The 24,930-nt window shown below is 38.9% G+C and overlaps 1 protein-coding gene across 6 annotated transcripts in view; it reads left to right on the forward strand.

Annotated features, from left to right (window-relative positions):
• Positions 1–24,930, forward strand: part of LOC146374310 (unconventional myosin-XVIIIa-like) — a 123,348-nt gene that overhangs the window by 91,406 nt on the left and 7,012 nt on the right. For 3 of the 6 annotated variants that reach the window (XM_084950318.1, XM_084950321.1, XM_084950319.1), the window contains 13 exons: positions 395–502; positions 685–777; positions 1,418–1,528; positions 2,736–2,840; positions 3,436–3,582; positions 4,080–4,193; positions 10,197–10,313; positions 10,435–10,518; positions 15,476–15,613; positions 17,175–17,360; positions 17,533–17,672; positions 18,645–18,689; positions 23,461–23,583. In XM_084950318.1, the coding sequence (XP_084806444.1) occupies positions 395–502; positions 685–777; positions 1,418–1,528; positions 2,736–2,840; positions 3,436–3,582; positions 4,080–4,193; positions 10,197–10,313; positions 10,435–10,518; positions 15,476–15,613; positions 17,175–17,360; positions 17,533–17,672; positions 18,645–18,689; positions 23,461–23,583 (1,511 nt within the window). Of the gene's footprint in view, positions 1–394; positions 503–684; positions 778–1,417; positions 1,529–2,735; positions 2,841–3,435; positions 3,583–4,079; positions 4,194–10,196; positions 10,314–10,434; positions 10,519–15,475; positions 15,614–17,174; positions 17,361–17,532; positions 17,673–18,644; positions 18,690–23,460; positions 23,596–24,930 lie in introns of all 6 variants that reach the window. The other 3 variants (XM_084950317.1, XM_084950322.1, XM_084950320.1) reach the window with 2 other exon arrangements.

Genomic DNA, 24,930 nt, shown 5'->3' on the forward strand with positions numbered 1-24,930 from the left:
GTGTGATCATTGTGAGTTTAAGGGGCGTGTAAAGCTGCAAGAAGAAATTGTTGTTTGGGCCTCCTTTGTAGTTACCAGGATGGCAGCACAATATGATCCAAGATTGTACATTTTTATTCTAATTGTGTGTCTAACTCATGCCAAGTCTACAATTTTTTTTCCCACGGAAACTTGTAGCTCTTGATTGCAGTTGTAATATATTGTAAAGACCTCCAGCTTCATACTGTGCTTGTTACAGAGAACAAGCTTGTAATTTTAACTTGTAATCGTAACTTCCCTTTTGTGTGTTTCCACTTTGTGGCTATGTGTAGAGCAGAGTATCTCAACTTTTCCCCACCGTGCACATGTGGCAGTTCCCTTTTCTGTGTTCTGACTCTAATCACCTGTCCTGCAGGACAAAGACCTGGAAGCTTGTGCAGTCAACCTGAAGCTGGAGCAGCTGGAGGCCGAGCTGCAGGATCTCAACTCCCAAGAATCAAAGGATGAGGCATCACTGGCCAAGGTCTGTCCTATTCCCTTTTTAGTTAGTCAAACCATCCACTCCATCTGTTTGTGCCAGTCCACACCCACAAAAAATCAAAACTGTTCTTTGTCTGTTCAACTAAAATAGATATATGATGGTGCATTAATTTATTAATTGAATATCAGGTATTCATTTTGGAACATCATTTTTTTTCTATGCAGGTGAAGAAGCAGCTTCGTGATCTAGAGGCAAAGGTGAAAGACCAAGAAGAAGAGCTTGATGAGCAGGCTGGTACCATCCAGATGTTGGAGCAGGTACACACGAAAAAGGAAAAAACTAAAAAAACTCCAATTAAAGCTGTATTTTTGCTTAGTAAAATTTTTTATTTATATTCCCGAAAAGCTGGTCCTGTTCATATGGACGTAGCGTTTTCAGTGGGAGAAACGTTTCATCACTCATTCAAGTGACCAAGTCACTTTCTCGGATCATGAAGTCATCCAAGTGATGTCATTTGTGACGAAACGTTTCTCCCACTGAAAACACCACGTCCATATGAACAGGACCAGCTTTTTGGGATTTCCTTAACTGAATGATTGAGCATGCATCAAGATATTTTAAGGCTATTTTTAGACTAGTATTAAGGATGGTAGTCATGCTTTTTAGATTACAAAGATGACAGTTTGGAACAAAAAGGACATTAAGAGTGCATCCACATCCAAGTCCAGTATCCTGCAACTTTAAAGAAAGTTTTCAAAATCTGCACCAAAATGTAATGATTCTTGTTTTTGTACACATTCAGCTCCTTCTGAAAGTCATGCTAGTATATTGCTAGTATATTTTGTGAAATATGAATGGCATTGGACACATACCTCCATCAAGGCAAAGACAGAACATTAACATTATGCTTCTTTAAGCCACAGTGAGTCCAGAGCATCTGGTCTGTGTTTCTTTCAGGGTAAGCTACGTCTTGAGATGGAGATGGAGCGCTTGCGTCAAACCCATTCCAAGGAGATTGAGAGCAAAGATGAGGAAGTGGAGGAGATCAGGCAGTCATGTAGCAAAAAGGTGAGAAAGTGCTTTTTCACATTTTGTAACACTTGTCTGTGTTTAGGCGAAGCAGGATTAAAATTTGTGGTTTTGGGCACAGCTAGAGACTAGATCCAGAGACACTGATGGAGAAATTAGCTGTAAGGGCATGAACAGCAAAGGATAAATGAAATGATGACAACAATATGACAAAATCCAATCAAGCTGCTATCAATTCAGTGTTGTTTATGGGAGGTTTCTAGACACCACAGAAAACCATTGAACTAACATGTACCCTGTTTTAAATGTTTTTCCTTGATGCTTGACTTTGTGTGTTTCTTGCCTTGACTTTGTGTGCATATTTCTTTTAGGTGCACAGCACTTCAGAGAACAGCTATTGTTTTTAAATGTGCAATAGAATTAAAAATGGTGGATTTGACTTGACTCACAGCGTAGGATCAATGTGTAATTAATCAAAACCTTACTGACAGCCTTCACTTCTTGAAATACTCTGAAAGGTTTGAGAAAAAAGTCCTTTCTTTTTTGAGATTATAAACTTAACTCACCAAGAATCCAGAAACTAGCAGAATGAATTAAATGACACAAGATGTTAAATGGACTGGTGCTAGTACCTGCCTCATTCACCCATTCGCACTCATTCATATAACCAACGTGCACCTAAATGCTGTTGTATCTTGTCCAAGGATATTTTGGCATATGACACATTTCCATGTACACATGGGTGACAATGGGGGAAAAAGGTGTTCATACGGTGTTGGGCTATTACATGTTACATGTCACAAGAACAACTTCAGGTCCCCGTTTTGCTTTGGTTCTTTGCATCTCATGGGTCTCTGCGGGCCTAATGAGGCACCGTTTTCCCAAAAGTAATTCCCTCATTTGTCGTTTCAGTGATGGTGGTGGAGAGCGCCGTCAATCTTGTCCACAATTCTTCAATAAATGTTCAGTTGGCAGTCTAATAGCTGAAGGCCATAGCACACGATTCCCACTGTTGGCATACTCAAACTGTTCAATGACAGGGCATTATGATCCCAGTTTCACTTTGTATTGATTTGCAGTGACCTCTCTTTCTAAGTGAACAAATTGAGCCAAACCAGCTTTTATTGACTATTGCTAATCAATAAAAGCTGGCATGTGAAAATAATATGTTAATATGGTGACTGTGTAAAAGGTTCTTGAACAGTTGCATTACGACTAAAGCATCACTGTGTGTGTGTTTGTGTAGCTAAAACAAATGGAAGTCCAGCTTGAAGAGGAGTATGATGAGAAGCAGAAGGTGCTGAAAGAGAAGAGAGAGCTGGAGTCGAACTTTCTGTCTGTACAGGACCAGGTAAATACAATGAACACAGTGCAATGCAACCGGAGCAGCATCTGTAAAAAAAAGAAAAAAAAACTGTAAACAAATATCTGACATGTATGACCTGAGGTTTTAGCAAAATTTGGCCTTGTGGAGTATGGGCAAATAAATTAAACGTAACAAGTTGTGTGAGGTGTGTATGTTTAAAATGAGCTGTGTTATCAAGGGATGTAAGCATCACTCATTTTGTTTCATGATATTCTTTTAGACTACATTTTTTAGACATTTTTGCAAATGTATGCTAAGGTAATAATTCATTTGTTTATTCAAACATACTTAAAACATTTGTAATGCAAAAAATATTGTCTTTAGTAAGTAAGAAACTACTGGGAAAGTTTATCTAGTAGTTAAAATTGTTACTTTCTTCGTATGTAGTGTTTCACTGTAGCCAAATTTAATTTATCAATTCAGAAATTTCAGTTTTTTCAGAAAGTTCTATGTATGCTAGATGATCTAAGGATTCTTCCTTTAATGATAAAACATACTGTGTATTACTATAACTACTATAACTACCATAACTTGTCCCACTCAGTCAGTTGAGTCACACTTTGGTCATCTTGGTTCCCAGGTGAGAGGTGGTGACATAGAGGTTGAAAAGCGCTTGAGGAAGGACTTGAAGAGAACCAAGGCTTTGCTAGCAGATGCCCAGATCATGTTGGACCACATAAAGAATAACGCACCCAGCAAGAGGGAGATCGCCCAACTCAAGAATCAGGTACAGCCACAACTTCATAAATTACTGACAGCAGCAGTTTCAAAAACATGGTATCATCTGTGGCTTGTGGGAAAATGGAAAGACCCCTAATCTAAGTAGATAGAAAAACACCAAAGAATGAAAGAAGTCAAATACTGACACCAGCACATTTACATGTTAACACATTTTATGCTCCTCTTATGGTAATTAGCATAATCTTGGATTATTTTTTGTGACAGTTTTTCAGGCTTTAAGCTGTGAAACACCCCCTGATGTGATTGAGTTATGACTCAAAGCATTAATGTCTGTGGCCTCACTTCAACTCCCCTGTGCCTTCTTACGGGACTGAACCGTCTGAAAACCTCTGATCCAAAGCAGAAGATTTTCCAAATAAAGCCCAGCCACCTGGATTCTTGACTGGGACCAGAATCCATTAAAAAACTGTAATATATCTACTGGGATACTAACTGTGAAGTCGTCCTGAGCTCATTCTTTTCCTCAATGTCTGTGTGTTTCAGTTAGAGGAGTCGGAGTTCACCTGTGCAGCTGCAGTTAAAGCTAAAAAGTCCATGGAGGTGGAGATTGAAGACCTACATGTTCAGATGGAGGACATTTCCAAAACGAAACAGGCGGTCAGTACAGCTCACTAGATTTCCTTCTCAGCCTTTAGAAGGAGAATTTTCAGCATGCAGTCTTAGGTGAAGGTTAGGATTCTTCCTAAGAAAAAGCTAAAGCTGTCTCAACCATGTAGGGCATTTTCTTTAAGATGTCATAAGGCATAAGATGTCATCTGTGGTGGTAGCGGGGTATCAGTAGATATGTTGAATCTCTACTTTTAGCCAGAGATTAGTGAGAGATTGAAGACATACCTGTTTCCTGTGAGACCCCTCTGAGCTCATCTTACTCTTTCTGGTCCTCTTTTTTAAATTTTTTTTAAATATATTTACATATAAAGACAATATAATTTTCATGAAGAGATTTTTCTTAGTCACTGCAAAGTACAACTCTCTTCTTCTAAGAAGCCATTTTTAGCTCTTTAGTTTTTTTCTTAGTTTGCTCCTGTCAGAAACGCTCATAATCTGTTTTGACCTTTATATTTTCTGTCCTTTTCGGAATGACTTATTTTACGATAAGCCCGGTTCCCATGGTAATCTGGTTTTCACACATCGGTCAAAGTCTGTTTTCTCCTTTCTCCCATGGTTCTCTTGCCTGTCATTTACTCTACTCTTACTCTCTGTCTCTGTGAAGTTTAATCTCCTTCTGGTTCTTCTCCTGCCTGTTAAAAAGAAACGACTGTCTATCACACAATGGTTGTTCACGTATTGCTAAAACCAATTTAAATAACAAAAAGATTAACTTTAATTTTAGGTGAATATTATGCCATTATAGTCAGTCAAATCGTGGAAGGATGGATGGAATTAATGAACGGATGGCTTTACATATCAATACTTAATCATATAATTATTTAATAAAATTTTCCTTTGGCTTTCTATTAATCTGCTATACTTGTGAAGCCTGCTGCACACTTCTAGTCTTTTATTGATTTCATTGCACACTGTACTTGAAGCCAGATGTAGAGAGGTGCAAGGTCAGGAATTTGTTTGTACTGAAGGTGGTTTGAAGAGTTTTAGCTTCTGGTAGTTTCTGCATTTTCACATAATCACCATAGAGTGTTGCAGTGACTATGTATTATGTAGAAGAAGCTTAACTTCTTCTACATAATTCTTTATAGTCAATGAGCAAAAAAATGAAATAAAAAAGTAAAGAAATCAGTATAAATATATATTAATTACACTGCGTTACAGAAACAGCTGATCAGTTGAATGATAAGTTGTAAGAATAGAAGAGTGTCATATAAATACCAGTTAATTCTAATACACCTGTGTTCAGCTGTTTTTATTCTTTTATTCATGCTGCACTCTGTGTGGGTATTTTTAGCTTTCTGCAGTCCTTCCTGGCTGGACGTGTAATATATTATTACTTCCAGTGCCCAACGTACCCTTTCCCCAGAGAAGTGGTGGAAAACGTTTTACTGCTCCTATGTTTGCTTATGGGTCCAAAAAAAAGGTTTTACCTTTTATATTTTTAAATATTAATATAAAGGTTTATTATTTACAATCTTCATCATCTAAATCTGCAAAATAATAAGCTAGTAAACCAGACAACAAGAAAAAAGCATAATTAATTTAGTGTTTCTAGTTCCCAGGTGAACTCATAACTGGGCTTGGTGAAAATAGCCACTGGCACGAACAGGCCAGCAGGTGGCTAGAAAACTGGCCCCACACGTTTTTTTCTTGTTTTATATCAACATCACCATGAAAATAATAGAAATTAGATTCTGGTGACTCTTTGTTCAGCTAGCCAACTGTGACCACCAGATGGCAGTAAATTACAGGATGAGTTCAAAGAAGCAACATGAGATCATTTGTGGAGCAGTACCGTTTAATCGATACCTATTTTTAGATTTCACTGGGCAGGCAGTGCTTGCCTTGCTTGTCCTGATGTATAAACTGGAAGAAATGGCACTGAACATTCACTTTAGTTGCTAATTATTTCTAATTAGTGTCATCGTGAATGCAGGTTAATGAAGAACTTCGCTGAGAATTCAGCTGCATGAGCATTTACATTGAGCCAACACAGTTAAATCTGGACAAGATAAAAGGTTTTTGTATTAACTGAATTAGCAGAGAAACCCAGGTCATAGTTTGGAAAACGTCAGAGTGTACCCTATGTACACCGAAACACACTCTTTCAAAAATACTTTTGAATGAACAGCCGACTGGCAAAAAGAAGAGAAGATACAGTGTAATCAAAAGGCGATTTCTTAGTCTTTAGTTTATTTTGTCACACTTGTATGTTTCAGATCAACAAAGAGCATTTTGTTTTTCTGATTTAATTCTAAATTTTCTTTAGACAACTCCAAAACCTTTATTTTGCTTTTTGTTGAGCCACTCAGAGGTGGACTTCTTGTCGTATTTTGGATCATTGTACTGCTGCATAGCCCAAGGGTGCTTGTGCTTTAGGGAACAGACAAATGGCCACCATTCTCCTTCAGGATTTTGAGGTAGAGAGCAGAATTTATGGTTAAATCAATTACAGCAAGTGGTCCGTCACACTATCCCCACCATATTTGCCTCTTGAAGTCTGTTTCTTATTGATGAATCATGAACTCCTGACCTTAAATGAGACAGGTGAGGCCTGCAGTTCCTTAGCTGTTGTTCTGGGTTTGTTTGTGACCTCCTGGATGATTTGTTGGTGCGCTCTTGGAGTAACTTTAGTCGGCTGGCCACCCTTGGAAAGGTTTATTATTTTTCCAGGTTTTCCCTATTTGTGGATAATGGTGCTCGAAGTGGTTTGCAATCATTTCCGGAGTGATAGATGTCAGTTACTTTCTCTGTGGCATGGTGGTTATTACTGTTGTCTTGAATAAGAATAACCAGAAGAGAATGAGTGGATTATTTTAATAGGTTAATGCATAATGTTCTTCCTCTTCAGACTTACTCACTGTATGTGTTAAATTAGAATGTATTATGGCCTCTGTCCCTCTACCCTGGATGTCTTAGCCGTCATTTGTTCTTTCTCAGGTTGTTTGGCGAACATTGAAAAGTGTTGTACTGCAGAAAATATTCATCTTGGGATATTAATACTGCTTAACTGTTTTGACAGAATGTGTAATCTATTCAGTAAAATGTGAAGGAGGAGTATATAAGATGAGATAAGGAATCAAGATCACTGTGCCAGCAGCTGTTTGTTTTTGAAATGGTATCTTTGAGAATGACCTCTTCATGCACCCAGCTTGCTGGAAAAGTAAAAGGCTGTGAGAACCGATAACAGAAACTGTAATTACATAAATGGAGGATTTTTTATGCAGCCCTAACTACATGAGACACTGCAATTCAGTAGAAATAAAATCATGCAAATGACATTTCTTTTAGATGGCTGCCGCTTGCATGCTTCTCCCATTGCAATTGCAGTGTTTTGAGAAAATTGTCACACATGTTTTCAACAGCTTTATTTTTCCACAAAGAGCTTCTAGCAATCTGAGAGGGAAAATAAAAGAGAAAAAAACAAAGAGCCCGGCCATGTAATTGGGCTGAAATTACACTAACAGTCTATTGTTAAATGAGAGTTTGATGCTGGTTACTGGCACTTTTTTCAAGTATCCATCACATGCTCCAGAGATGGAGATGCATTCGCAGCTTTTATCAGCACTCAGCACTGATAAAAGCACTCAACAGTGGATTAAAAAAAGAAAGTGTGATATGTAAATGAATTTGCCCCAGATTCCGCATGGATATTTTTAGTGCATCAAGTGCATCTTGGTACACCTAAGCACTCGGTGCTTTCAATAAAAATAAATATAAAAATAAAATGAAATCTTAGCTTTATGATCTAAACCCCGATTTTGAAGCTATGGATGTTTGGATCATTCTCTATCCCATTAGACTGTTTTTCACTAAGCGCTGAGTGTCACTAGCTCTTTGCGTTAACTCTGTGCCTAAATTGATTTGTTAACATTTTCACATAGTCACATTAGTCATGATTTATTAAACCATTGCCCTGCACCAACAACCTCTCCTCTTATTTTGTATATTATCCCAGTCATTACAAAAATAGGATTATTTCAGCACAGTTCCCAGGCTGCCAGTCTCTTAATTAGGTATGTTGGTTATATCAGGGAGATTGGATAACCTCTGGTGAGTTCTGTCATTAGAGCAGCATATGTAGGCTCTATGTCAGCCACATCATCGGGACTGCATTGTGGCCGTTCACAGATTTAGCCAGTCACGCAGTCCATTGGAACAACTGTTGCAGATGACGTGTGGAGCCCAAGATTTATCCTGGTCATCCAGCAGACAGCCAAAGCACAATTTGTATATCTTCTTAAGGTTTGTGGTAATTGGGTGACGCTGTGCTTCCGTCATGAATGAACCACACACGTAACAGAAACTGTCTGGATGATTAATACAATTTCTAGACATGGTAACAACTAAAATCAATCACAATTAATGCCGTCTATAACAAACACGGGGAACTGTTGTTAAATCTGGTAATACTAATTATTTTACACTAATTATCTCAGTCTGAATGGATCCAGTCTTTTGGAGTGGGCTGGACTCTGTTCCAGTCTGGAGGCAGCTGGCAGGGATGAGCATTTTTGTATCCCCCTGAGTGTGCTTCCTGTACATTGGGGAATTTTGCCAGCAGATCAGAGGATTGTTTCCCTGCAACTTCAGATGTCCTACTGTCTTACTGGGAGACCCCAGTGCTCATGTGAGCAATCACAGCGAGACCTGAAGGACAGTGTGAGGAAAAGCCTGTAAGATGGTCTGTTATTAGACCTGTGCACATAACAGTTTGTCTGTAATGAACACCGTCTTTGAAGGATATCCATAAGATCATGTGGCATCAGGACATGTGTTCTCGATGCAGGTCAATTTTGTATGATTGTGACGATAAGATTTGTAATCATATCATCCACTCTGTCATATGTTCTGGACACTTGGGTGAAGAGAGGACCTGATCACCGCCCAGTGATGAGTTGGATGAGGTGACGAGGGATGATGTCGGACAGACTTTGCACACCAAAAAGTTTTTGTGATGGCGTATTGTGAGTAGTGTCTCTGGATCAGGGAAAAGTGACTGCCCCAAGTGGAGGAGTTTAAGTATCTTGGAGTCTTGTTTATGAATGACAGGAGAAAGGAGCAGGAGATTGACCGATGAACTGGGCCTCTGCTACTTTGATGCTGACAATCTCACTTATGGTCATGAACTCTGGCTAATGACTAAAGAATTAGATTGTGGATATAAACTGCAGAAATGAGCTTTCTGCAAAGGGTCACTGGTCTCTCCTGTAGATTTAGGGTGTCTACACACATTTTATGTTAAAGATGGTACATCTGGTGCAAAAGATGCATAAGAAAGTTTACTTGCTCATTTAAAAAGATCTTAAAAAGCTCAGAATTTTATAAACCACTCTTGTTACTTATCCAGTTCCAGATGCCCGTTAATGGGATTAATTATAATGCAGAAATACTGCACAGTGAGTAATGTTAATGTGTAATCAGTAATGTGAGCCATTTTATCTCCACTCGTTTTCCAACATTCTTTTATATTTTCATTCATTTTACTTTGAAATATATTCTGCAAGATCTTAAATTTCTCTTTTGGTAGTATTGTTTTACAACATAGTAACTGATAATAATAGATTAATAGATGTTACTTTGAGTAATTGGACATGCAATATTGTGAAAAGGTATTTATGCCCTCCCCGATTTCTTTCTTTCTTTTTGCAAATTTTAATATTAGAAAAAGTTAATCTGAGTAAATGCACAATGAAAATGTTAGATAATGATTTAATTTATTAAGGATATAAAGTTTTCAATCCTACCTGCTGTTGTGTGTAAATTTACTTTAATGATCTGAAACATTTACGTGCAACATATATACAACTAACTAAAAAAAAAAATCAAGAAGTGTGCAAATATTTTTCATGGCATTGAATAGGACTGAGAATTGTATAGGATTTCCTACCTCATCTAAATCTTGTGAAGACAGTTGAATTTTTTATTTCTGGAGAAGCAGTTGCCTTCTTGCTCTGTAGATCTTTGGCATATCTTTTTTTTTTTTTTCAGCTGGAGGAGCAGCTGAGTCGTCTGCAGAGAGAGAAGAATGACCTGCAGTCAAGAATGGAGGAGGACCAAGAGGACTTCAATGAGCTGATGAAGAAACACAAGGCTGCTGTGGGCCAGGTATGATTTCTTTCTTGTTTAATGTACACTGGCATTAAAATGTTTGTGATCCATTTCAAATGATCATTAAATCCAATAAAATGTTGCTTCATACCTTGTTTTCCATTTTTGGGGGTTTCAGTCAGCTCAGAACCTGGCTCAGATCAGTGACCTTCAAGCCCAGCTTGAGGACGCCCTAAAGGAGAAGCAGGAAATTCAAGAGAAGGTAGATGATGACTTTTGTTCTTGGCATAAAAATGGAGAAGTGGCATGGTCAGCCAGGCTTTACTCTGTCTAAGAACAGAAAATGGGAATAATAATAATAATAATAATACAATAATAAATGGTAGAGATGCAAGCAGTATGTTTTTGCTCTATTTGAGCACTCAAGTTCTCCAAACGTGTGAAAAGATGGGAAAGGAGTAGCATAATTTAAAAAAACAAAACAAAACAGGAGGATAGAGTAAGTGAACAGAAATTCAGTCCTTTAATCATCAAAACATAAAAATAAAAAAATAAAAATTTTGAATTAGAGACTCTTTAAAAGTCAAATGTGAACAATTTAGGTGGATCTGTTTTGGGGATATTTCATCTTCCAGAGGACTGCATTAGGTCTTTATGGTTAGTCAAGTTTTGCAGCGCTCACTTAAATATGGATAGCTTAATTCAAACAGTGGGTTGGTTTACCTTTTATGTTTGGTAGTACAACCAGTGTAAAACTAGGAAAATCTTGACACCCAATAATTTTTCTGTATCATATTGTATGCCAGGGGTAGGCAACCTTTCTGATGATGAGTGCCATCTAAAATTTCCTCAGAAGTCAGTGTGCCATATAATTGCATTAGCAATAAATTTAATAACGCTCTATACTAACAGTTACACACTATATAGAACCACTTTATAGAATTATATTTGTTCGCAGATGTTGGCAGCTGTCAGCGAATAGTTATCAGCTATTTTGAAACAAAAAAGACTTTTTATTCATAACAAGAACAGCAAATGAACTGTACAACAGAAAATGCAAATGCTATTTATAGTATCCTCACAACAATGATAAGAAAAATAAACTGGGTCAATATGGCATGTTTGTTAATACAGGGATACACATGTTAATGTGATCTCTGGTGTCCCACTGAGAAACACAGGTCTCCAAGTGTCCAGCATTCAGAGGCTACCTGAGGACACGCTTCGTGTGAGAGAAAATCTGCTCACACAGATATGTAGAGCCAAATACTGTCAATAATGCCTCTGCAATGTTCTGAGGACAGTTAAACTAGTCAGGTAGTGATGTCCAGCAGGTGAAAATGCAAGCTCCATGAACACGCACAGCTGTGGATTCCAACTGAGTTCGTAGTTCTGCAAACTTTGACCCCCACAGAGTCGAGCTTTTCAGTTCAATCAGCTGCATTTCGATGTCCTCTGTGTCCAGCCAGTTAATGCGAGACAAATCCAGCTGCTCATTAAAGCTTTCTGGTTTGATCAGAAAAAAAACATTGGTCCATACACCTAAAAGTCCCGAAAATGCATTGTGAATTCTGTCTCGAGTCTACGGATTTCCGTGGTGCTGATGCTGCGCTGAGCGGACAGCTCCTGAAGCATTTGAAGTGTTGGAATGTGGAAATTTCAACATCGCTCGAAAAAACTGCCAGCTAGACACGTCCCTCTCACCGGTAGACTAAGTTATTTTTAGCCAATTACAAGTTGAATCTGGTAGTTGGGGTTGTTAGCTAAGATACCGTCATGTCATTAAGAAGGGGCACAACTAATGTATCTATGCGAGCTGATTGGCGATGTGCACCGCTGGCCCGGCCATTTATTTTTTAATACACCTGCTCAAATTAATTAACTGCGTGTCGTGCCCAGGGCTGGACTGGGACAAAAAATCGGCCCGGGCATTTTGACTAGAGACCGGCCCACCGGGTATTATAGGAAAAGCCATAAAGCCTTTGAATGAAAACAAACGCTGATGTGACAGTGATGCACACTGTCTTGTTGGTATATGTATGATTTCTATACATTTTACGTCAGATAAAAACTTTGGTTGTAAGGTTCAGATAATTATTTAATAAAAGTGAGACATTTTAAATGAAAATAAGAAAGAAAAGTATTTCTTTGTGCCCCCCTTTCCCTGTTAATGCCCTACCTGCCCCCTGGCAAAACTTTGCTAGACCCGCCCCTGCACAGTTACCAGCTGTCAGCTACTTAGAAAAGGATCCTGGTGTTATTTCTCAGAAACAGTTCATAACTTCACTTCAACTCATTCATGTCACCTAAAAGGTAAACCTGTTTCTACATCACCTGTTCAGCTCTGATGATTCAGTAAGGACATCTCCTGGTTTCATCTTCATGTTTCCCTCTCACCACATATCCAAACCGACATCATGACCAGCAGCTTTTACAGCTGTGGCTCCAGCAAACATCAGCTGATACTAGAAATTAATATTAAATAAATTCTAACAACAGCTGATCAAGCTTAAACGTGCTGCTGTTGTTTAGTGCGACATCCGCTGGTTTCCTCTTTCTGGCGCAAAGTGGGCGATAAACAAACGAGAGAAAAGCCGATCAGCTGATCATTGATCAGTTTCATGATTGAAGTAGCAACAGGAGAGAGAGGGGAAGAAAATGAGAGAAGAAGAGGCAGCTGTGCAGCAAAGACGCAGAATAACTCCAGCTTTGTGTCTTTTTCCATTCTAGCTGAAGTCCGGGACAAACTGCGTCCCCTCTCAGCTCAACACGAAACGCGTAATATTTTCTCTGAATGCGGGACCATTCCATTTTTTACGGGACGGTTGGCAACTCTACTAACTAACCTTATGAATAAAATAAAGTTCACTATCAGTAACATAGCACCCACCCAGCTGTATAGAAACTCCGTCATGCTAGCTAGTACGCAGTACAAGTTATTGTAACTGACTGTAAAAAGTCAGCACAACGAAAATAAACTAAACCTAAACTTGGTTTATATCTGACCCAGATAGACTGCAGGTCATAACTTCTTACCTGAAGTTCAGTTCACCTGACACTCAGGTCTCTCCTCCTCCTGCCTCCCCTGCCCTCATCCACCTGCTGGCCTCTGTGGAAGCTCCGCCATAGCCACTACCAAACAACCGAGTTATTTTTACACATCGGCCAGCATCTGGCCAGCACACCACTTCCCATTGTCCATGCCGTTCCAAATAAAAAAAAAAAAAAAAACCCAACCAAAAAAAAAAAAACCATTGGCCCATAAAGACGAAAAATCGTCATCGGCCCACCGGGCAAATGCCCGGTATGCCCAATGTCAGTGTGGATGCCAGTCCAGCTATGGTCATGCCATCAGTTAACCCTTCGCGTGCCAGCTGTGGCACGCGTGCCCAGGGTTGCCGACCCCTGTTGTATGCTTTGATGCAGCCATGAGAGCATTCTCTTTCTAAATGAATGCCACGTTTGCGGTTGCCACCAATTTTCCTGACATTCAGCAGTAATTAGACCATTTACTGCTGCCTAAGAGCTCAGAATAGAAACTGTGAGCACTATATGGTCCTGTGACAATCATAGTTTCATACTGTAGACCCTCTGCTTTCCTCACACTGAAAGTTTCTAGAGTTTCTGCTACTGCAGTTCAGTGAAAAATCTCATTTACAGAATATGATTAATGTGTACCTCTCCTCAGCCTGTTTCCTTTGCTTTTGCAGCATTCTCTTGACAAATACAATCCTCAACATAACTAGCAAAAATACGACCTACGACCCTACAGGAAGTTTTTGCCAGGCCTACAGAATTTATTTGCTTTGTTCGTGTATAGAAATACAGAGGTGCATGTTAATTTATCATGTTATTTTTTTTTATGGCAAAAACAGGTGTTGATAAACACCAAACAAATAGTACATAAATGTGTTTATTGTTGTTAGTTTTTGCAAGCTACATATTCTTTGACAAAGTAATCAGTTACTAATCAATAATAATTAGACTTTTTCACATATATAAATGAGAACACAAAGTTGCACTGCACTAAAAATAGTTTAACAAAATGTATTTAGAAACATACATGTAACGTAACAACATACATGTAACACATAGCATTGCCATTTATTTTGACATTACACCAAACATAACATGTAGAATATATAAGAGGACAATTCACAGTCGCACTAGAGCGTAATGGTGTTCATTTTTAGATCATCTACAACAGCTCATATATATATATAATTGCAAGCAGTTAAGTGTTATAAAAACAATTCTCAAAAGTTATATAAATGTTGATATTCCTTGTAGCCTAAGCAGTTTATATAGCACGTTTCATCCAAACTAGTTAAGGAGCAGAGATATATGCATACACTGTGATCATTATAAGAAGATGCATGTGTCATTCACGCAACATTGACACTGACAATATGGGACACAGATGGCCAGCTTGGTTTCCATACTCAGGCAAGCACTACTGTCATCCTTGTAATGACTGCAGCTGCATGATCTTTTTTTCTTCATCAAACACATTAGTTGAACCCAAATAAAAGGAGAGGGAAATACGTGAACTTGTACACATTGTTTGGTTCATGTGTAAAGAGGGAGAAAAGTGAAAATGGCACAATGGCTGTTTTAGGGATAGTTTTGTTTTTCATTGAAGTTAAATAAGGTGATTTCAGTGTTGGTGTTAGTGTGTTTGTGTTTACTGTATCATAGAAAGCATTCATCAGAGATCATATTTAAGGAGTTTGGAACAGCTATTATAAAATGAACACTTGGTGACTTATTGACACACTGAGACATTCTCGGTTCCAAGTACCAAGCATCCTCAAGATGGTTTTGGGTTTTGTAAAAAGGAAAAACAGAATAAACTGACAAGATGAACAAGAAGGCATCTTCTGTACATTTTCTGTTAAGTTAATTGTTTATTATTAAGTGCTTTCACTTGCAGTTTCTTCTTGAAGATCAGTAATTTTAATTTTAGGTAGATTGTGTTTTAAATGGGAAACATTTTAGGACTTAAAAAAAATAGATGCTTGAGGTGCAGTTTTACCAGGATAGTAAAGACAGTGTTGAGGATGTGTAAATGCCCATTGCTAGGTGTGTCTTCACTAAAAGTTCTAAATGAAAATAGCTGTTAAACTTTTGGAATGAATTGAACTTGATTAGGAAAGCTCAACGTTAGACAGTGTGTCGCACTAAATAGTAACATCAGCATATCTACATTTGTGTCTTAGATGCAAGCCCTCCAGAGCCAGATCGAGTTCCAGGAGCAGTCCATGGTGGAGAAATCCCTTGTCAGCCGGCAGGAAGCCAAGTGTCGTGAGCTTGAAACCAAGCTGGAGTTTGAGAAGACCCAAGTCAAACGCCTAGAGGTAAGAGCTAAACACAGGTTGGGTGCTGCTGGCATTGGTAGACATTTTGCATGTTCTCTGCTTGTCTACATGGGTTCGATTTGAGTATGCCAGCTTCCTCCGACAGTCCATGCAGTTAGTGGTTAGCTTAATTGATGATTCTAAATTGACTGTAGGTGTGAATGTTTGTCTGTTTCTCTGTGTTAGTCTTGCAACAGATTAGTAACCTGTTAAGGGTATAACCTGCTACTTGCAATAAACTCCCCCACTCATCAACCCCGAATTTGATAAGTGGAAGAATCAGTGTATTTTTGCTACAGCAACCCCATGTGTTTAAGTTCCCTGGTCCATGCTACTAGGCAAGGCATGTCTGAGGACAAGAGCTACTTGACAGCCCTTCACTACCTAAAAGCATCAGCATATGCTGATCCCGCAACGGTCAGCCTGTCAGTCAGCTGCCTGGTTTCCAGCAGTCAGTCATTTGGTCAGCTTTTGTCTCAATCTGCATGTATGCAAATAGCCCAAGAGGGGGCAAATACTAATCATACACATTGAACAGGGCCCAATAGAGGATGCTGGACCCTGAGACTACCCTCTTGTTTGGTTCACCCACAGATTCTTTGTTTCTCTGTTTGGTCAGAGGCATTCATACCAGGGGCCTGTTCAAGGTCATTTTGCAGGGCTCTAGCAGTCCTCATCCTGTTCCTTCTTGCACAAAGGAGCAGATACCTTTATTGATGATGGTTTAACAACCATCTACAGACCTGTCCAATTCTCCAAGAGTATGCCCGTCTCCTGGAATCTCCTCTTTGCTCTTGAGACTGTGCTGGGACTTTACAGTAATACAAAACTCCAACAATCAGACAACCCCCTATGAGAAAGCACTTGGCAACGGTGGGAAGGAAAAACACTCTTTTAACAGGAAGAAATCTCCAGCAGAACCAGGTTTAGGGAGAGGCAGTGATCTGCTGTGACCACTTGGGGGTGAGAAGAGACAAGGGTGGACAAAAAAAATGAATAATTACAAAGTTGTGTAAACCTTTTGGAAATGGACATGTACCATCCTGGTGGAACTAAATTTCCAGCTAATACTGTGTCATACTACCAGTAGTGACACTAAACCTAATCATACCATCAGCTGGGTCTAGGGATGCTGGTCAGTCAGAACATCGCTTTGGCCCTAAATTTGGCCAGCAGTGTTTTGCTATATACTTTGATACAGATTTTCAACCACACAATTAATGTGTAGGTCCACCTCATTCCATAAAACAACATTGCCCTATAAAAACAGAAACTTCACAAGACCCCTGAAGGCATCCTGTTGTATCAGGAACCGAGACATGAGCAGCAGGTACTTGAATTCAAGAGGTTGGGCCTCCATGGATAAGATGTTTGGGGTTTTGGGGGGGGGGGGGGGGGGGGATTTTTTGCACATCAGTGAGATACCTGATTGGTACAGTTTCTCTTAAATGTTACTTTCACCACCATTACTATACATCATATTTTTCACATTTTACATGCCATATCTATATATTTATACTTTCAGTCTCTGTCTCTAACCATCTCCCTTTGTTGCTGACAGAGCCATTTAGCTCGGCTTAAGGAGAACTTGGAGAAGCTGACGGAGGAACGAGATCAGCGCAGCAGCAGTGAGATTCGAGAGAAGGAACAGAACAAACGTCACCAGAGACAGCTCCGTGACATCAAAGAAGAAATGGCTGAGCTGGCCAAAAAAGAAGCAGAGGCCAGCCGCAAGAAGCATGAGCTGGTAAGACAGTAATGAGAATGATATCAGTAAACTAAGCAGTGCAGTCATATGCTACTGACATGTTAGGACACCCTGCACAGCATCCACAAGCAATATATCAGCAACACTGAACTCATCAGCCTTTGGTCCAGACTAGCTGAAAGGTTCATTTTATCTCTTGCTTCATTAACAGGAAATGGACATTGAGAGCTTGGAGGCTGCAAATCAGAGCCTGCAGGCAGACCTTAAGTTGGCTTTCAAAAGGATTGGTGACCTCCAGGCAGCCATTGAGGATGAGATGGAGAGTGATGACAACGAAGACCTTATTAACAGGTATGGGGCCACTTATATGTGTAACTGAAGCTGAGGTTTAAAATCACTCTTTTCTGTAGTGGTCACAATACGAGTTCTCAAGATTAAATCTGGAGAACATTATCTGTTTTCACTGGTGCCTGCCTTTTTTTTTTATATCTAACTGAAAGACAGTTTTCATCAAGTTGGTTATAGTTTGACAAGGTATCCAAGAAGAAAAATTTCACGTTTAAAATGATGTCAACAAACCAATCATTGTCTGTCAGCCAGGACAGCTGTCATGTTGAGCTCTCATTGACCATTGAACATCAGCTCCACTGACAGTTCCAATGAAAATTGTTAAACAGTATACAATAGCTGTATCCTTTTTTGACAGAGTGAGATTTGATCTCAAATCACACTGCAGATTTTCATTCATATAAATTTAGCATGAATATGATATGCTTGTCTTTATAGACGATGCATTTCTTTTCTTCTGTGCTGCACCAAAGATTTCTCTAACTGTGTCCCAAAAGCTGAAATGCATATCATGCTATTGAACCGAAATATACATGCTATATTATGGAGGTGCAATAATTTGTTTGCAGGGGAAACTCTTACATCCACATTGTAAAGACATTGTAAAGAAAGTTTAAACCGCTGGGAATTAAAGTCAAAGTTAATGGGCAGAGCGTATAAAACAGTAAGGGACAGAGTTCGATACACTAAAGTGATCTTTGAATAATGAACTATTTCAAAGAATGAAAGAAAAATGATTTCTATTCATTCTGCAAGGTCAGATTGAAGTAGTCTGCTCTTTGTCCCTTAAAAAGGTTCAGAGAGTTTGCTGAAGAGAAAAAAAACTGGGTCGTCACATTAATTCCTGAAATAATTTGAATATCATTCACGTTTCATTTTTGTCATAATTTTTATTCAATTTTTTTCTTTTGTTTCTTTGTTGTTGTTTTTTTATTTCTCCTGCCCCCCCCCCCTCATCATCACCACCACGGCCAGTTTGCAAGACATGGTAACAAAGTATCAGAAACGAAAGAACAGAATGTGAGGAACCTGTTCTCCTTATGCACACACACATACACATATTTATTTATTTTATTTTCACCACTGGAAATGATGCATTCTAGTCTTTGAACATTTAGATGGATTTGGTTTACATCTAGTTAGTTTTTCAGTTTTGAAAAGACTAGAAGAGGTGATATTACAGATTGAAATAATATAGAACATGGATTTTGAATGAATGTATTTAGAGTAATTGCTCCATTCCAAATGCACTGATTTTCTGCAGTTTGTGCAAACAGGAATGAAAGCGTCATGTAAGGAGAGATAATTCTAAGGAGAGATAAATGCATCATCAACAGTGCTCAGAGATTCCCTTATTAACCATGTTTATTTCACATTTTATTGCATGCCATGAAGATGCATGAATAACACTTACAATACATTATGAACCCTCAGCATGAAAGTTTTCTATTTTTTGCACATTTGATTATCGTTAAGTCTGCAGTGGTTTAGTCTGCCAGCCTTGTTGTGCTCCACATCACCACTTAAAGTGAGTATTCTTAGAATAAAAACAGGAGGCAGAGATTTGTGAGCTGAGTTGAAGAGAAAAACATAGTCAGGAGTGTGCAGATTATTGATTGGAATTTTATGCTAGAAGATTGATTTTTAGCCAGGTTGGCCACAACTTATAACAACAAAGTTATATACTTGACCAGCTTGTATGTTAATGTATCCCAGACACTGGAACAGTCTTTTGGTAGGATTAGATAGCACAGAATCCTAAACGCACAGTCAATAATGATGGCTTTTTTGACTTTGTGAAGTGGTATCTGATTACCCATGAACCCAGGTACCTGCTGACTTAAAGAGATGCTGATTTTTATGACTCACATTTCTGCTTCTAGGTGATAGCATCAACACAATACATCATTTATTCTACTGTGACATACCCTCTTTAAGCCTGGAAGCTGTGCAACACTGAAATATGTGAAAACCCGACAGACTTCACAAAAAGATTATTTTAGTTCTGTTTCAGTCAGTTTATAAACTTACTCTTTGGTTAACCACAAGTGTCGGGATCTCTTTGGTCATCCCTCTTGAGGAGATCGTTCTCACAGTTCTTGTGGTCTATCCCACTGTGTTTATGTTCTGGTTTACCTGGAAAGTGTCAGTTCGTCTGTGTTGCGTTTAACTATCAGTTGGTGATGCCTAGCCTCTCGCTCCCTGGGGCCCTCTTAATATTTTATTGCCCTGCTCTAGGGCTGGATGTGACTGTGACTCAGCAGTGACTGCCCTCCTGACAGGAGAAAGGGATCGTGTGTTTCTCATCAATCTTTAAATTGCACTTGCTTAATAATGCAGAACCCTTAAATGTCTTACAAAAAGCTGTCTTGCTCAACACTCGAACAGTTAACCTCTGGTTCTCAGCTATTCCACTACCTTGTCAGATTACTAATCAAAGCAGGGAAGTGTAGACTTCTGGCTTTCATGCCTGACTTATCATTTTATATAATATCAGGTACAGTTTATTCTTCATATGGTTCACATACTTCGTTTAAATAGTCATTTGCAAAGACCTGCACATCTTGTCCTACACCATGAGTTGTTAAATTAGGTACCAACAGTCACTAAGATATATATTTGATTTGATTTATGATATATATTTATGTTATATATATATATTTGATTTAATTTAGAATTGCACACTACTGCTCCCAAACTACACACACTGCCCCAGTGGTGTGCAGTGGTTTTTACAGAAGTACTTCTCCCACCCCCTCAATAAATAAATAAATACATGAGAATAAAACAAAATAAAAATGAAGTGAGGAAGAAATGAAGAAGAAAATGTAGTCTTTAACCAGACAAACACACCGCTCTGACAACCCCTTACTTTACCCTTCCTCAACACTTCATCTCTGGCTTAGAATTTTCTTACTACTAAAGTGTTTACTATTAGTTGCATCATATTCTTTCAATTCATGTTTGCAACAGCTGTCCTGCAAGGGCCGCAACAGCTTTTAATCAGGTCAGAAACACAAGGCAATACATTGATTTGAAAAGCATTTTAAATTATTAAAACTTTTTTTTAAAAAATCAGAGCTAAATTTAAATGTTTGAAACACTGTATGATGTGGTTAACTGTGAATATATCAAGAGTGGGATTAAAAATTAATGAAAAATGAAGGTGGTGTATTAGTAAAATCAGTAGTAAAACTCTGTATATTTAGTCAATCAAGGGATTTACACAGGCCCAGGTAGATTTGGATAGCCTTTTTTTCCTCCATGTAGAGCAGATGACTAACGTTTAGCTAGTCTTGTTAATCTAGCTGAGTGAGTTCAGGCCAATGCAGAACAGCACCAGGGACAGAGAATTTCCTTGGTAAATCCCGCACTGCAATTGGCTTGAAGCTGGCCTGTAGGCTTGTTCTGAATTCCTGATTAAGGCACTCGGGATCCTGCTGATCTTATATAGTTGTACACGTTCCAGGATCCATGTATTAGGCATTGAGTCATTGTTGTAGTCAATTCAGGCATCGCCCTGGTTGATTAGTCTGGTGTTATAGTCTTGAGTGAGTGCTCTGTCTACCAGTATCTCGTTTTTGGTTCTGCCCCTCCTTTCTGGACCCTGCTCGTTCATGCCATGTGCCTACACACATGTATATAAAGATAAATCCAGGGTGTACCTCCGCCTCTCGCCCTATGACTCTATCCAACATAGATTTCACTTGCCCAGCCTTTTCACATATGGCAGGCAAAAATAATAGATTTTGTAAGACTCGGGGACACACAGAGAATCTATACACGCTAATGATGAATATAACAGAGATGTACAACCAGTGGCGAAAGAATGTCAAGGACAATTTATGTCTCCACAGCACGAGATGTGGAGAGATGAAAGATAAAAACAAAGAAAACGAATGGTCTTTTGTGGCAAGTCCACAGAGGAAAAGATGAGGACATACAGTGGGTAGAAGCAAATCCCACAGATTGTTTAATAGCTGAGACGTGTGCTGCAAAGCTTTTTATAGCTTAATAGTCTGTTGCCTCTGTCCTTCCACCAATCCCTTCTACATCATCTTTGCTGGGGCTGGGACTCAATTCAATGCAGCTCCAGTATTACTATTTAAGGTATTGTATTCCATAAGAGCTGGATCTCATAGGGCAAAGCATACAAAAATCCCTTTTGAAATCTTCAGTTTTAGTTTCTGATTGCAAATGATTTTAATTTTCGGTGGTTCTAGGCCTTTCTGTGCTCCACATGATGGTAAGTTTTCTGAAACAGATGCAGAGATGTTGAGCCACACTCTGATGTCTCTATAGGACAATTAGGCTGTAGCAACTTAATTTCATAGCACCACACAACCTTTGATGGCACTTAATCAGTGTTGCAGGGCCACCCTCACCAAGTCTAGTTTGGTCAGAGACATTTATACTAGAGATCATTTTGTAGGTCTCTGGCAGCGCACATCCATGCCAAACACCTTTAGGCAGGATACTAACTCCAAATTGCTCTCAGATGCATCCATTGAAATATGAATGTGTGAATGTTAGATAGAAAGCATAGTGCTTGTGTACATAGGTGTGAATAGATGGATGTGAGTGAAGCATACTGTATAAAACGCTTTGAGTGCCCAGAGTAGAAATATGTTTATATAACCGGTCCATTTACCATTTATACTGGTCCTGCTGATGGGTTAAAGACCTTTTATGGCCTGTTATACGAGAGTAACTGCCTGTCTTCTGCAATTTCCTCCATGCTCTTTAAACTGTGTTGGGAGACACAGTAAAATAATAATTTTGTCCATATCTCTCTAGTATGCGCAAAACTTGAAAACCCACAAAACAACTGTGTGATGGAGATGTTTACTTCTTATACAATTTAAAAAAGAACAAAAAAACCCACAAAATGCTAAATAGCTAAAATAACCAGATCTCCAGTTCCTTTGAATGATGATGATAATAATAATAATAATGTATACTTTATTTATCCCCATGGGGAAATTACTCTCTCTGCATTTGACCCATTCACTCAGTGAAGCAATGGGCAGCCACTAATCAGGCCCCCGGGGAGCAGTGTGTAGGGATGGTACCTTGCTCAAGGGTACCTCAGGGTAAGCCATTCAGTGGATTCGAGCCCCTTCCGATCATGGGGCGACCACGCTACCTACTGAGCTATCCCTCCCTCCCTGGTGAACTGTATATATCAAAGCTGTTGTGCCTTGCATTATAGCTCTGTCATGTTGTTTCTTTGTCACTGAAGTAGAGAAGTTTAATGTTTGCCAGCATTGGTAGCGCTCATTTAACCCCTTAACGCCTGGTGGATCCTATTTCAGAAACAGACACAGTTTTTGTGATTTCTGCATCATCATGATCCCCCCCGCCACCCCACCTCCCAAAAAATACCAAATGCAACAAATACAGTACAAATTAAAATTCATATAAACAATTTCTATTCCTTTTTGTACAATTGCCAGAAGGTTCAATAAACACTCAAAAACGTGTGAAATTTCTGGCATTGATTTCATGGTTTGATAACCATAAGTGAAGTCTTAAGGTGTTGATATCTCTGCAACCTTGACATGCATGTGTTTTTTTTCCCCCTAGAATAAATGCTACAGCCACCCTTCGCTGCCACACTAACACCACACACGAACATTACTACCTGTGCTAACTGCCATTTCACATTCATATTCCATCACCCTATTCTCCCACTGAATGGCAATATTTGACTTTTCTCTTTATCCTATTCTTTGCTCTCGTCTCTCCTTTGCTTCCGCTGACCTGTTTTCCTGTATCTGGCCTGCACCAGTCAAGGGGATTCAAACACAGATTCTGAGGTGGAGGATCATGTGGAAGGGGTGAAGTCATGGCTGTCCAAGAACAAAGGTTCCACCAAAAATCTCTCTGATGATGGCAGTCTCAAAAGCTTCAGGTCAGTACAAAGGTAATGTAACACACGATACTTTGTTAGGATCTTGGGCTTATGTTCTCTAGGAATCGACTAAGGAGCGAATGACACACAGCTAAAAGAACAGTCAACATTTATTCAAAAACAAAACCAAAAACAGTCATTCAATAGTTCACAACAGTTCCAATAGTCCATATTTGTCAGTTTGTGTATTCAGTTTTAGAGTTCTTTTCAGTTCAGGTGTGTGTGTATAATGTTAATGTTAGTAGTACTACCCGGGTAGTGTATTGTTCTGAGATCTCATAAGCTTATCTGTCAAGAAGTAACGCAGTTGTCACTTCTAAGTAGGCTGGAAACCTTTCCTGCATCGCAGCTGGGGATCCGGAATCCTGCCTCGCAACTTTAGACTCCAACAAAAAAAACAACCTGCACAGGGCAGGAACATATTTTACATGAATATCATATAACAACTTAATCAACACTAGTGACCAAATGCCTCTCACTCTTTGTATATAACGACTTAATGCAATCAATAATAAAAATTAATCAAAGAACCTTAAAACAATTTCCACATCATACAAATTTAACTCAAATCTCATATTTTGTGAACAGCAGTCACATGAATCCAATGAATTGAGAGAAAGCACATTACTGATGCACGAGGAAAGTGCAAAACGTGGTGGCAGTCCTTTTTAGCCAAAGACTGCTCGTATTTATCATCTCATTACAATAAATAAAACTTACCTACTAGCTTCCAAAGAAATATTTCCGATTGGTTTAAAACATTCACAAGTGAAGAAATAAAAACATAATACAGCACTTAAAAGGAACACATGAAATTTACATTATACTAAGCTAATGATTAGCTAACGATTAGCTTGCTATGCTAGCACAGTTAGTCAACTCACCGGAAATGAACAAAAACCACAAAAACAGAGGTACATTGGCATCAACAAAAAGTGTCCGTGTTTCCCAACAATCGGAAGAGTAAAATCCAATTTGTGTCTTCACACATAACATTTTTCTTGAACAAGGATTAAAGAAAAACTTGGTGAGTAGCTCCGACCAGCATACGTAGCCTTAGCACTATTCTCTTTCTCTATATCAACTCAAGTTCACAAGCACTAAACAATCTCATAGGGCCATCTACTGACATTCTTTGGGAACAGCAGTTCATTTTCATGAGGCAAATTTTAGGTGGGTTACAGTAGCAACTCTCACCGTCACTTCAGCAGCAGTTGGGAAACAGTCTGCCAAGACATTTGTTTTTCCTGAACTTAGCATATTTAAGCATATATGCTTAAAAAGGTTAACATGTTGTGGCCTGAGGAATAAAGCCATCAACACAGAGAATTTAACTGAAAAGAAGGG

This window comes from Perissodus microlepis, chromosome 14 (assembly GCF_051167445.1).
Source record: "Perissodus microlepis isolate ML-2025 ecotype Zambia chromosome 14, ASM5116744v1, whole genome shotgun sequence".
Taxonomy (NCBI): domain Eukaryota; kingdom Metazoa; phylum Chordata; class Actinopteri; order Cichliformes; family Cichlidae; genus Perissodus; species Perissodus microlepis.